The sequence below is a fragment of the Nicotiana sylvestris genome, chromosome 4, assembly GCF_000393655.2.
Source record: "Nicotiana sylvestris chromosome 4, ASM39365v2, whole genome shotgun sequence".
Lineage (NCBI taxonomy): Eukaryota > Viridiplantae > Streptophyta > Magnoliopsida > Solanales > Solanaceae > Nicotiana > Nicotiana sylvestris.
Window position 1 is genome coordinate 122088973 of NC_091060.1, and position 14888 is coordinate 122103860.

Sequence of the window (14888 nt, forward strand, 5' to 3'; positions counted from 1 at the left end):
ACTGGATGCCCCTTGATCAATATCAAGATACAATAGAGTAAGAGCTTAAAGAGAGAAATAATAATGTATTGTTTTGGAATGCGTGTTACAATGTGTTAAACGAATTATCAAACCCCCTTTATATAATGGCGGAGTTCTACTTTAGGTACAATTCTATAAAAGGTAAAATTCCCTTGGTTTGCTGATTGCCGGTTCCTTATTGGTACGTGCCGAGATTCCCGCCGTAATATCCGACCGGTCACGGATATTTCGTTTTTCTGTTGGTTATGCTAACAATCTTCGAGCTTGTTCGGCGTTAGGAACGATTCCGGGATCACGGACTCAATATTCTCGAAGACAGGCATTCTGACTCCAGGTTATAGTCTGGTGGGACTTGGGGTCGATTTTCAGTGCTTCATGTTCCGAGCCTGATCTACCATGTCGTAGATGAGCCTGATTTCGACCGTAAACAGGATCAAATCGAAAGAGGCTCATATCTTGAATGTTAATGTAGAGTTCTCTTTAACAATGATTCATGTAATTGTTGAGAATTTCATTATAGGAGGGTCTCCATGAAAGATCTTACAGCATATGTGATCTTCAAAATTAGTTTCAGCTCACGTCTAAATAAAGGTCTTACATTATTTTTCACATGTAATTTCAACAAATTTCACTTATATTCACCGCGTCCGGCCTTTTTCCTATTCCCGTGCATAGCGAGAGCGTAGTGCACCGGACTATCCTTTTTAACTTTCTGGGTTAAATATTAGAGATGGAGACTATCTTCACTCAAATGTTATCATCTAAGTATCACAAGAAAATGGAAAATTAGCTTTAACTTGCATCAGGTGAGGGAAGTTCTTCTAAAAATCAAATCTAACCAAAGTACAGTCATATGGTAGCCGGAGGTCATCTTTAAAATTGCTGTATCCAACTAGTAACCAAATGGCAAACTAACTCTAGTTGCTCAAATTCTTGTACAATATTGCATGGATATGTAGTTATTGAGGGTTAATATCTCCAGCCTCCAAGTTTGTTCGATTTATAGACATGGTCTTGATGGAAGTCATTATTAGAAAATTTATCATATTTCGACGGATTTCCAGGTGTCTTTTTAACCTTTTTTGTTTTGTATAAGTTCCAATTGGGGATCTAGAAATGCTCAATAGAGGCTTAGCTCGAGGAATTTTAAGGTTCTATGGTGGTGAACTGGTGATAATATATCTTATATATGGTAAATTTTCAAATGCTGCTGAACTCTAGAAAAAAAACTTGCTCCTTGACTGTTCCTGGTGAAAAGAAAGAAACTGAAGTCACACCTATAGAAGAGATGTTATGCCTATCTATAGTAAGAATATATTGAAGTGTATTATTTAGCCCTACTCGAACTCTTTCAAATGGCATTTTATTGACAAGAGGTGGTTGCTCATGTGACCAGCACCCTCCACCTACAACTCCAGAGTCGTGGGTTCGAGTCACCAAAAGAGCAACAACTTCAATAAAGGGAATCAAAGGGGAGGGGAATGATAATAATAAGAAAAATGGCATTTATCAAAAAAAGTTGTTGCTCCAAAAAAAATTTGGCAACCCCTAGTAAGCTGTTCCAAACGCTCAGAATTTGTATGAGGAATTAACGTTACAGGGAAATCAAGCAATTAGCTCTAATCAAACGGTCTTATTATGAGTTTAAACCTCAAGTAAAAAAGGAAGGCCGCGGCTATAAATTATTTGCTTAAACAAACAGTAGGACCCCTTCTACACCAAGGGCTTTGTTCTAACGGTAAGAGTACAACCGGTGATGTGTAGATTATAAGCACGTCACGAGTTTGATATATGCTGTAGACAAAAACCTGGTATTTAAATAAAAAATTATTAGTCGAGTTTCAAAGTATGTGCCGCTATCCTTGGGAGATTTCTTGGTTATCCCAATAAAACAAAACAATAGGACCTCTTCTTTCCAAGCAAAATACCAAAAAGAGAACCTTCTTCCTGTTATAAAATCTTGATGCTATCGACAAAGGAAGCAAAATACAGTATTTCATGAGCCTAATTATCTGGAAATATGCGACTTGTAGGTTTGCTATCTTTGACAGTTCCAGAAAAAAGTTGAATGAAAATTCCAAAAACACATGCAATGTTTAGAGTGCAACAAACAAAGGCTTCGTGGAAACCAAGCATCCACAACATTTGGTATGCCACAAGTTCAAATTATATCTGCACTCTGCAGTAAATCGAAAGCTAGAATCTAAGGTAACATTTCTAGTATTCCACTACAAAACCACTTCCAGTATAGTCACACTCTTCGTAAGTAATCACCAAATTCTTAGATGATCTTGGGCTGTCTAACAATTTCTTAGCAGATTGTGATAAATATTGGGAGACACAGCTCTCTGAACAATTCCAACTCTTTGCTATGATAACAAACTTCTTCAAAACCACTGCATTCTTTAGTAGAAATTCTGAAAGTTGGAAAAGCTTATGTTCAGAACACTTGTTCCAACACTCCCCTGTGCAGCCGATGATCTTAACATTCTTGAGATTGGAAAACACAATGTTCGAAATCCAACTCTGCAAATTGATATTATCTCCTTTGCCAAAACAGCTTAGCTCAAGTTCGCAGTGCTAATCAGTCAACTGGAACAAAGAATATAATCAGGACCGAATGCAGATCTGTAGCCTAGTAGGAATATTTCACATAAGATAAAATAAAATGATTTCATAGTAGTAATGCCTGATAAAGGAGCAATTCTCAAAACCCATGAATCTAGAACAGTTCTCAGCAAATAATTATAATAGCTAATATCTATGAGAAATGCTCAAGCACTACATAACCAAGCTAGAAGAGGTTCAGTTAGTCACCAATCCTTTTCCTTTCTTGAGCCCGTTTACCAGATAAAAAGCAACTATGCTTATTTGCATTCTCCTTAAAAACACTTTCATTCTTTCCTTTTTTCTTTTTGGGGGTTTGGAGTGCTAAAAAGTTAAAATGAATATAAAAAGAAGAGCATAAATTGAGAGAAATACCGACCCCAACTCCCAAGTGTATGTTCAGCGTCTCCAAAAGAGGCGAGGTCCGCAAAAGGCTAGCTACTCCATACAAGTTATACTTTGTCACATCCATCTCTAGCGTTAGACATTTGCATCTCAATTCTGGAAGCGGCACTCCTTCGAGTTGCAACATGAACACGACCTGGAGAAATAATCCCAATGAAATTAGTAAAGGATAGAGAGCAACATCAAAGAGTAGATAGGAGGATCATAAAAGGCCACTAAAGAAATAACAATGTACAAAATGCTAGTTCCTAAAACAATCTATTGTCAGTAAAGAAATATCCAACTTCATAGAGGAGATAGGAAGATCATAAAAGGCCACAAAAGACGAAGACAAGATCATTCTACAAGCATAGAAAGATTGCCTTATAATTATTCACCAAAAAAACTTTTTTCACTGAGATTCTCAAGTATCCAAAAATTCATAATTGTATTAGATTCTAAAGGCTCTTCTCCTTCTCAAGCTTACACCTTGCAATTCTTTGCTAAATCAAATAGAGAATAAGGTCTTTCGACAAAAATACAAACCTCAGCTAACCAACTTCCAATGCTTAGCTCAGTCACACAACTCAACTTTTGAAGATAGTCCAGAACAAGGTTTCCGGAAACTTGATGATAATCACGACAACTTTCTTCCTCAACATCATCTTCATCCTGGAATTCAGTGATACATGTAATTTCAAAAGTGAGGCTGGCAGTAACCAAAGAGGAGACATTTACTAGCCTACACTGGAGATGTCCAAGATGTACGACCCAAAAAAAAAAGTGAAACATTGAAAAAGATGAAAAAGAAGCCAAATTGGGTGGCTTTGAAAATTTAATGGGCTGCTGGAAAAAAAAACATGGGCGGCTGATTTGGTTACAACTTTGCCTATAAAAGGGCGCTTTGTTTCGGTTAAAAACACACCAAAATAAAGAGAGAAGCAACATATAGTTAGTGAGAGTAATCCACAGATTATTGTCTATGAGATAATTAGTGAGTGGTAGTAATATTGTAGTGAAGTGTGTTAAATAAAGAGTGTTATTTCTTTCAAAGTTGTAGTAGTTTCTTGAAACTACTAAGTTGCAATATTATAGTGATAATATTGCTCCACTCGGGTATTGTATTTTACCCCGCTAAAATATTTGGTGTCATTGTTACTCTCTTGTGTTAGTATTATTTGTTGTGGATATTATTTCAGGGCGGGATTATTTATTTTATCCCAACAACATGGTATCAGAGCCATGGAAAATAATGGTCCGCTATCTTTTCAGTACCCCTGTCTCACAAAAGATAATTATGAGAAATGGTGTCTACGTATGAAAGTCATTCTTGGCTCCCAGGATGTGTGGGAAATTATAGACAGAGGGTATGAAAACCAGATAATGAGGAAGCTCTGCCTCAAACTGAAAAAGAAGTCTTGGCAAAGACAAGGAAGAAGGATCAACAAGTCTTCACGCTCATCCACCAATGTTTGGATGATGCCATGTTTGAGAAGGTGGCAGATGCTACCACCTCAAAGGAAGCTTGGGGGATTTTACAAAATTCTCTTCAAGGAGTTGACAAGGTGAAAAAGGTAAAACTTCAAACTCTAAGGGCTGATTTTGAAGCTTTAAAAATGAAAGAATCCGAATGCATTTCGGATTATTTTTCAAAAGTGAAGGCTATTGTAAATCAACTCAGAAGATACGGGGAGGACATAGAAGATGTCCGTGTGGTAGAAAAGATCCTTCGCACTTTAACACCTAAATTTGATTTTGTGGTGTGTGCTATTGAGGAGTCTAAAGATTTAGACTCTATGATGGTGGAGCAATTGGAAGGTTCTTTACAGGCCCACGAAGAAAAGATCAAAAGGATACAAGAAGTGCCATTGGAGCAACTTCTTAAAACTCAGGCATCCTTCAAGGATTATGGAGGTGAAACAAGCTATCGAGGAAATGGACGAGGACGAGGCCGAGGTCGAGGAGGTCATGGAAGAGGAAGAAGTAATGGTAACAACTTCAACAATGAAGTTAAAATCCACCAAACATTCAGAGGTCGTGGTCGTGGACAAAGAGGAGGAAGAGGACGTGGATACTACCAAGAAAATAATGGACAAAGGTATGACAAATCAAAAATTGAATGTTATAATTGTCATAAATTTGGCCATTACTCTTGGGAATGTCGTAGCAATGTTGAAGAAAAGGCTAACCTTGTTGACGACAAGAAAGAAGAAAATGAGTCAACGTTGTTGATGGCACTCAAGGAAGAAGACAGAGATGATTGCAGCTCGTGGTATTTGGACAATGGAGCAAGCAATCATATGTGTGGATGCAAAGAGAAGTTTGTGGAGATCAATAAAACAGTGAGAGGTAATGTGTCCTTTGGAGATACCTCAAAGGTTCAAATCGAAGGGATAGGTACGATTCTGATCTCCTGTAAAGATGGTAGTCACAAGTTAATTCAAGATGTTTATTATGTGCCAAAATTAAAAAGTAATATTTTAAGTTTGGGCCAACTTCTTGAAAAGGAATATGACATCCACATGAAAAATATGCATCTTTGGCTTAGAGATTCAAGTGGAATTCTAATTGCTAAAGTGCATATGGCAAAGAATAGATTGTTTTCTCTGAATCTTAAAACAATTGATGCAAAGTGTTTGAAGGCTAATGTGCAAGATGAATCATGGTGTTGGCACATGCGATTTGGGCACTTAAATTTTGAAGCGCTCAAATCAATGGGAGAAAAGAACATGGTACATGGGATACCATCAATCAACCATCCAAATCAATTGTGTGAAGCTTGTCTTCTTGGGAAACATGCAAGGAGGAGTTTTCCAAAGGAGGCCATGTCAAGATCAACCAAGCTGCTCCAACTTGTCCACACTGATGTGTGTGGACCAATCAATCCACCTTCTTTTGGTAAAAGAAAATACTTTCTACTTTTCATTGATGACTTTAGTAGAAAGACTTGGGTTTATTTCTTGAACCAAAAATCTGAAGCTTTTGCTGATTTTAAAAATTTCAAAGTACTTGTAGAGAAAGAAAGTGGCTATGAAATTAAAGCTCTAAGGTCCGATAGAGGAGAGGAATTCACCTCAAATGAATTTAATGACTTCTGTCAACTTCATGGAGTTCGTCTCCCTCTAACGGTACCTTATTCACCTCAACAAAATGGTGTTGCAGAGAGAAAGAATCGAACGATTCTTAATATGGCTAGATATATGTTGAAAGCTAAAAGTATGCCTAAGGAATTTTGGGGCGAAGCTGTTTCTTGTGCAATTTATTTGAATAACAGGTCTCGAACAAGAAATGTTAGAGATCAAACCCCTCAAGAAGCATGGAGTGGAATAAAGCCAAGTGTCAAGCACTTAAGAATCTTTGGGAGCATAGCCTATGCTCATGTGCCACATCAAGGGAGAGCGAAGCTTGGCGATCGAAGTGTCAAGCATGTGTTTGTTGGCTATGATACGAGTTCAAAAGGCTACAAGCTATACAACCCAAGCAGCGTCAAGGTAGTGGTAAGTCGTGATGTTGAATTTGATGAAGAATTGGCATGGAATTGGGAAGTTGAGGAAGAAACTTCATATGATTTTCTTCCATACTTTGGTGATGAAGAAGAACCAGAGACCGTGGAACCTGTCCAGGACACAAATCCACCTCCTTCTCAAACAAACGTTGCATTTCCCTTTTCTCAAGAAGGTCCAAATGAATAGCCGCAAAGTACAAGAAGCATTCAAGAGCTCTATGAGGACACAGAAGAAGTTACTAATTTTGATTTTTTATGTTGTCTCTTTGCTGACAGTGAACCAATGAACTTTGATGAAGCTGTTACAAAAAAAAGGTGGAGACAAGCCATGGAGGAGGAGATCAAGTCAATAGAGAAGAACAACACTTGGGAGTTAACAACTCTTCCCAAGGGTCATCGAGCAATAGGAGTGAAATGGGTATACAAAAAAAAGAAGAATGTTGATGGAGATGTGGAGAAATACAAGGCACGAGTTATGGCTAAAGGCTACAAGCAAAGGCAAGGCATTGACTATGAAGAAGTCTATGCACCTGTTGCCCGCATGGAGACGATTCGTTTGCTGATCTCTTTGGCAGCGCAAATGAAGTGGAAGATTCATCAACTAGATGTCAAGTCAGTCTTGAATGGATATCTTGAAGAAGAAGTCTATGTTGAACAACCATTGGTCTTCGTGGTCAAAAACCATGAAGATAAAGTGTTGCGGTTGAAGAAAGCTTTATATGGATTAAAGCAAGCCCCACGAGCATGGAATAGTTGCATCGACAAGTATTTTCAAGACAGTGGGTTTACTCGTTATCTCCATGAATATGCTCTTTACCTTAAAGTTCATACTAATGGAGATATCTTACTTGTTTGTCTTTATGTTGATGATCTTATTTTTACGGGTAATAAACCAAGTTTGTTTGAAGCTTTCAAGAAAGATATGTCCCGTGAGTTCGAGATGACAGATGTAGGGCCCATGTCATATTACCTGGGCCTAGAAGTGAAGCAGATGGAGGATGGAATTTTTATCTCTCAAGAAAGTTATACAAAGGAGATATTGAAGAAGTTCAACATGCTCGATTGCAACCCCGTGAACACACCGATGGAAAGTGGGACAAAATTGTCCAAGTTTGATGAAGGAGAAAAAGTGGATCCCACATTCTTCAAAAGTCTTGTGGGAAGTTTGAGGTACTTGACTTGTACCAGACCATATATACTTTTTGTAGTTGGATAGTAAGTCGCTTAATGGAGGCTCCTACCTCTACTCACTTGAAGGTCACTAGAAGAATTCTTCGTTACCTAGAAAGTACGATCTACTTTGGGTTATTTTATTATTATTCTAATGATTTCAACCTTATGGGATTTTGTGATAGTGATTATGCGGGAGATACTGATGATAGAAAAAGTACAACTGGTTTTGTATTTTTCTTGGGTGATTGTGTTATTTCTTGGAGTTCAAAGAAACAGTCCATTGTTACTCAAGGAGCTCAATTTGCCACAAATGGAAGCTACAGAGATTTGTATTGATAACAAATCAGCGCAGGCACTCGCAAAGAATCCAGTGTATCATGATCGAAGCAAGCATATAGATATAAGGTATCACTTCATCAGAGAATGCATTGCGAAGAAGGAAGTCAAGCTCAAATATGTGAAGTCTCATGATCATGTTGCAGATGTCTTCACAAAGGCTCTCCAGTTTGAAGATTTTCAAAGATTGAGATCAAGACTTGGAATGAAGAAGAAAAATCAAAATTAAGGGAGAGATTTGTAGGACCCAAAAAAAGTGAAACATTGAAAAAGATGAAAAAGAAGTCAAATTGGGTGGCTTCGAAAATTTAATGGGCTGCTGAAAAAAAAAACATGGGTGGCTGATTTGAATGAAAAAATTTCCAAGTTGGGCGGTTGATTTGGTTACAACTTTGCCTATAAAAGGGCACTTTGTTTCGGTTAAAAACACACCAAAATAAAGTGAGAAGCAACATATAGTTAGTGAGAGTAATCCACAGATTATTGTATGTGAGATAATTAGTGAGTGGTAGTAATATTGTAGTAAAGTGTGTTAAATAAAGAGTGTTATTTCTTTCAAAGTTGTAGTAGTTTCTTGACACTACTAAGTTGCAATATTATAGTGATAATATTGCTCCACTCGGGTATTGTATTTTACCCCGCTAAAATATTTGGTGTCATTGTTACTCTCTTGTATTATTATTATTTGCTGTGGATATTATTCCTGAACGGGATTATTTATTTTATCCCAACACAAGATCACCTGAAATCTCCAAATGTTGAATGTGTGGGGCAATAATCTCCAAAGACTCCTCATTTCCGTGATAATGTGGCTTCATATGGCCTGCCAACGTTAGTCTCTTTAAATTTGGAGAAGTGATTTCAACACGACGAAAACCCCCAAAGAGTAATTTCACCTCCAAAGCAGGACAACCTGATAGTAAATTCACAATATCGTCATCGTCTAACTCTATAGTGTCCAGCTTTAGGCTCTTTAGAGAGTTCCAAGCTATGACTAGTCTGTTGGGAATAAACTCCGTAAAAATAATATTCACGGTATTAGTGATAAACGCGGACCACTAAGTTATGGTTAAATCAGTAAGAATAAAAATACAGCAAAAATAACACCAAGATTTTACGTGGAAACCCTTCTGAATAAGGGAAAAACCACGACCAAGAAGAGCAACTGATATCACTATAGCGAGGATTTTACACTGTGTAGTAATGAGTACGAATACTCCTAAGACTACTACACCCTCAAAAGAAAATATACTCTTTTGTTTTTTCACCTCACTACAATATCTCTCACACCCTATTTTTCTTCACAGACTATTTTTTTATAATCTGTGGAATACCTTGCTCTCTCTGTTTTCTCTCTTTGTTGGTGTAACAAAATGAGAGTTGAAGCTCTCCTTTTATAGCCAAAACCTCACTCTCTAAAGCCTACAATATTTGACAATTGCACACCTTTTTCACAATTTCAACAAGGTTGGCTACCAAACCAAACCAAGTGAACAAAATTGGATACCAAATCATTTGAATGAGATGGACACCATATCAATCTCCCCCTCCGATCTCATTCATCTAGAGGAGTTAGCACTGTCTTCTAGTCTGAGTGCATGCCGACAAGTTCTTTGCATAGCTCGATCTTGTCTCTTGGTACCACCTTGGTAAACATATCAGCAGGATTTTCACTTGTGTGAATCTTTTTGACCTGAAGTGATTCGTTCTCCACTTGCTCACAAATCCAATGATATTTGACGTCAATATGTTTTGTTCTCGCATGGTACATAGAGTTTTTGCTCAGGTCTATTGCACTCTGACTGTTGCAATAGACAACATACTCCATCTATCGCAATCCAAGTTCTTGAAGAAATCTCTTGAGCCATATCATCTCTTTGCCTGCTTCAGTAGCCGCAATATACTCCGCTTCAGTTGTAGACAGTGCGACACACTTCTACAACTTCGACTGCCATGATGTAGCTCCCCTTGAAAAAGTAAACAAATATCCTGTAGTGGATTTTCTGTTATCAAGGTCACCTGCCATATCAGAAATTGTATAGCCCTTCAAAATTGGATTTGATCCTCCAAAACATAAGCATTCATGTGAGCTTCCTCTTAGATGCCTGAGTATCCACTTTACAGCTTCCCAATGCTCTTTTCCTGGATTTTCAAAAAATCTGTTAACAACACCGACTGCATGAGCAATATCTGGTCGAGTGCATACTATTGCATACATCAAACTTCCGACGACAGAGGAATAAGGAATCTTGGCCATTCTCTCTTTTTCCTTTGTTGTTGTAGGACACATCTTCTTACTCAACTTCAGATGACCAGGAAGGGATGTGCGAACCAACTTAGCACTTTTCATATTGAAACGTTCCAATACACGTTCTATGTACTTCTCCTGTGACAAGTAAAGCATTCTTTCGTTTCTCGAACGAGTAATTCTCATGTCCAAAATCTGCTTAGCATGACCCAAGTCTTTCATTGCAAAAGACTTATTCAATTGTTTCTTCAACTCGTCAATCTTGGAAGCATTCCTACCCACAATCAACATATCATCCACATATAGCAAGAGGATGATAAAGTCATCATTAGAAAATCTTTGTACAAACACACAGTGATCTAAAGAAGTCTTCTTGTAGCTTTGCTCCCCCATAACAGACTCAAACTTCTTGTACCACTGTCTGGGAGCTTGCTTTAATCCATATAGACTCTTCTTAAGTTTGCATACAAAATTTCTTTACCTTTTGCCTTGAAGCCTTCAGGTTGTTCCATATAAATCTCCTCTTCTAAGTCACCATGAAGAAAAGCAGTCTTCACATCCATCTGCTCAATCTCCAAATCAAGACTAGCAGTCAAACCAAGAACTATCCGAATGGAGGACCTTTTCACGATAGGAGAAAATATTTCGTCAAAGTCAATACTTTTCCTTTGACCAAATCCCTTGACAACCAATCTAGCTTTGTATCTGGGCTTCAAACTATGTTCTTCAGCTTTAACTTTGAACACACACTTGTTTTTCAAAGCTCTCATGCCCTTAAGCAATTTCACCAACTCATAAGTATGGTTCTCATGCAGAGATTTCATCTCATCTTGCATGGATTCAATCCATTGATCCTTGTGCTCATCCTCTATGGCCTCCGCATAACATTCAGGTTCTCCCCCATCAGTGAGTAGTACATACTCATTGGATGAATAACGGGAGGAATGAGTACGAGGTCTAGAACACCTCCTCAATGGAATATCTAACTCGTCCACAACTTCGTGAGTAGGAGCATCTGCCTCATCAACATTAGCATTGTTATCACTATCACCATCAATATGTTGATCTGGAATATGGTTCAGGGCATCACCATCATCATTGAGCCCACCAACGCCATCCGCATTTGTATGAGGAACTTGATCAAGATTAACTAAACTTTCAGAACTTGGAGATTTTAGCTTCTCCGCTTTGTTAATATCTTCAATGGTTTGATCTTCCACGAAGATAACATCACGGCTTCTCACGACCTTCTTCTCAATTGGATCATATAGCTTGTAACCAAACTCATCAAGGCCATAACCAATGAAGATGCACTGCTTTGTCTTGGCAGTTAATTTTGACCTCTCATCTTTAGGCACATGTACAAAAGCTTTGCAACCAAACACTTTCAAGTGGTCATAAGAAACATCCTTGCCATACCAAACTCTATTTGGAACATCACTTTGCAGAGCAACTGCAGGGTATAGATTAATAACATGTGCGGCGGTCAATAAAGCCTCACCCCAAAAGGAATTCGGCAACTTTGCTTTAGAAAGCAAACATCTGACTCTTGCCATCAAGGTCCCGTTCATCCTTTCTGCTAAACCATTAAGCTGGGGAGTCTTAGGAGGAGTCTTCTGGTGTCCGATACCCTGTTGCTTGCAGTATTCGTCAAACGGTCCACAATATTCACCATTGTTATCAGTACGAATACACTTCAGCTTCTTTGTGGTTTCTCTTTCAACTGAAGCCTGAAACTGCTTAAAGACACTCAACACTTGGTCTTTAGTCTTCAATATGTAGACCCAAAGTTTCCTCGAGCAATCATCAATAAAGGTAGCAAAATAAAGTGCACCACCCAAAGTCCTTGTCTTCATTGGACCATATAAATCTGAATGCACCAACTCAAGCAACTCTGTCTTTCTTGAAGGAGGATGAGACTGGAATGAAACTCTTTTTTATTTTCCATCCAAGCAGTGCTCATATTTTTCTAATTTTGCACTTTCAAAATTTGACAACAATTTCTTCTTGGCCAGAACATTTAGTCATTTCTCGCTAATGCTGCTAAGCCTCTTATGCCATAATGGTGGAGAGTTATGGTTCTCAACGGCATTCACCATATCAACACAGGTAGAGGTCGTAGTCCAGTATAGACCATGACACTTTTCCCCACGAGCCACAATTATAAATCCCTTAGTGAGCTTCCACTTTCCAGCACCATTGGTACTGACATATCCCTTATCATCCAAAACACCAATAGAGATCAAGTGCAAACGAACATCAGGTGCATGCTTTACATTGTTTAAAACTAGTTTAGTTCCAGTACTAGTTTCCAAACAAATCGTTCCAACACCAACCACCCTAGATACAGTCTCATTACTCATACTCAAAGTTCCAAAGTCACCCTAAGTATAGGATGAGAAAAATTCCTTCCTTGATGTCACATGAGATGTGGCACCACTGTCCACAACCGAGCTTGACTCATCACAAGCAATATTTATCAAATTCGCATCAAGGACGGTAACAAGATTTTCTGTAGTGACAGTAACAAGATCTTCTGTAGTGACGGTGGCCATACGATTGCCATCTTTTTCTGTTCTTCCTTGTCTCTATTTTTCTTTTTCAAAATCCGACAGAACTTCTTTGTGTGCCCTTTCTTCCCGCAATGATAGCACTAAATATCTTTAAGTCTGCTTCTAGATTTGCTTTTATTATGTTCTCTATTTTGAGAACCCCGATTCTTGCTTCTCCCCCTAGAGTCAGTCACCAAGACATCTGATGAGGAGGAACCTTGAGATTTTCTTCTCATCTCTTCATTTAAAAGGCTTCTCTTGGCAAGATCCATAGAGATCACACCATCCGGAGCAGAATTTGATAATGAAGTTCTAAGAATTTCCCAAGAATCTGGTAGGGAACAAGTAGAAATAGACCTTGAATTTTTTCATCAAATTTAATGGCCATAGCAGATAACTGGTTCATGATCCCCTGAAAATTATTCAGATGATCTGTCATCGCGGAACCATCATGGTATTTTAAACCAATATCTACTTTATCATAAACATCTTGTTGTTTCCAGTTTTCCGAGCATACAAACTTTCAAGGTGCTCCCATAGGGTCCGAGCATGTGTTTCCCCAGAAATATGGTTCAAAATATTATCGTCAACCCACTGTCTAATAAAGCCGCAAACCTGCATGTGTAACAAATTCCACTCTTCATCTGATTTATTATCAGGCTTTATAGTGGTGAAGACAGGTTGATGAAAATTCTTGACATAGAGCAAATCTTCCATTTTGCCCTTCCAAATGGCATAGTTTGTGCCATTCAAAGTAACCATTCTACTAGTGTTGGCTTCCATCGTTTATCACTAATACAAATACTATTTATTATGAGACCAAAGTAATTCTTTTCTGATGTGGAAGTTCAGACTGTGCTGCAACCACAGAGCATACTCAGACAGAACCTTGGCTCTGATACCACTTGTTGGGAATAAACCCCGTAAAAATAATATTCACGGTATTAGTGATAAACGCGGACCACTAAGTTATGGTTAAATCAGCAAGAATAAAAATGCAGCAAAAATGACACCAATATTTTACGTGGAAACCCTTCTGAATAAGGGAAAAACCACGGCCAAGAAGAGCAATTGATATCACTATAGGGAGGATTTTACACTGTGTAGTAACGAGTACGAATACTCCTAAGACCACTACACCCTCAAAAGAAAAAAATATTTTTTTGCTTTTTCATCTCACTACAATATCTCTCACTCTCTATTTTTCTTTACAGACTATTTTCTTATAGTCTATGGAATAACTTGCTCTCTCTCTCTTTTCTCTCTTTGTTGGAGTAATGAAATGAGAGTTGAAGCTCTCCTTTTATAGCCAAAACCTCATTCTTTAAAGCCTACAATATTTGATAATTTGCACACCATTTTTACAATTTCAACAAGGTTGGCTACCAAACCAAACCAAGTCAATAAAATTGGCTACCAAATCATTCTAATTCAACAAGATTGGCTACCAAACTAAACAAAGTTAACAAAATTGGCTACCAAATCATTTGAATGAGAAGAAACCATATCATAGTCCTTTATCAAACACCCAATGGCTCAACTCCAATGTTCTCAACGACGAAGAAGTGTAGATAGATAGAGGCAATACGTAAGTGAAATCCCAATCAAGTGAACACAAAACAACATTTTCCACTTTTCTTTCCGCAGCAAAACTAATCCATCGGTTGATTTCCAACTCACAGTTCCATCGAATTGTATAATCTAAATCAAGTTGGAATTAGTTAAAACATGATCCACAAAGGATATGAATTTTTGTGCTCTCTTGCGGCTTCCCTCAGTCTTAACAAAAAGGAAGTTATAAATTGAATGCCAGAGATAACGCCACCATTTAGAGAGAAAAGAACAAGATTTTTAAATTTCTTTAGTACGAGAACGACATAATACATTTAATACACTTGCATCCTCGCAAATTCGCAATATAAATATTGGAGTTTTTATTATTTATCTAGTTTTAGTATATGCGTGGCACGTGTACTTAGCGTTAATCAATAAAACATGAGTATACTAAGAATATGTAAATCAAGTTATCAAATGCTAAGTTTTAAAATGTCTATATTAAATT

The 14888-nt window shown here is 37.8% G+C and overlaps 1 protein-coding gene and 1 long non-coding RNA gene across 2 annotated transcripts; both read right to left on the reverse strand.

Annotated features, from left to right (window-relative positions):
* Nucleotides 1-2034: 2034 nt before the first annotated feature.
* Nucleotides 2035-3744, reverse strand: LOC104240992 (uncharacterized). The gene is made up of 3 exons (XR_011406613.1): nt 3559-3744; nt 3008-3169; nt 2035-2613 (listed from the first exon to the last, which is right to left on the reverse strand). It is a non-coding gene; the product is annotated as an uncharacterized lncRNA (long non-coding RNA).
* A 5004-nt stretch (nt 3745-8748) lies between these two features.
* Nucleotides 8749-9854, reverse strand: LOC138890095 (putative F-box/LRR-repeat protein At5g02700). The gene is made up of 2 exons (XM_070173450.1): nt 9672-9854; nt 8749-9084 (listed from the first exon to the last, which is right to left on the reverse strand). Exons 1-2 carry the CDS (start codon nt 9852-9854, stop codon nt 8749-8751), a joined length of 519 nt encoding a protein of 172 aa, XP_070029551.1.
* Nucleotides 9855-14888: the final 5034 nt, after the last annotated feature.

Excerpts from the sequence above, each read along its gene's own strand:
- LOC138890095 (XM_070173450.1), bottom strand. The coding sequence starts at position 9,854 with ATGGAGTATGTTGTCTATTGCAACAGTCAGAGTGCAATAGACCTGAGC. Across the intron at positions 9,085-9,671 it reads CTGCTGATATGTTTACCAAG|TGGTCCGCGTTTATCACTAA; the intron begins GTGGTACCAAGA and ends ACCATAACTTAG.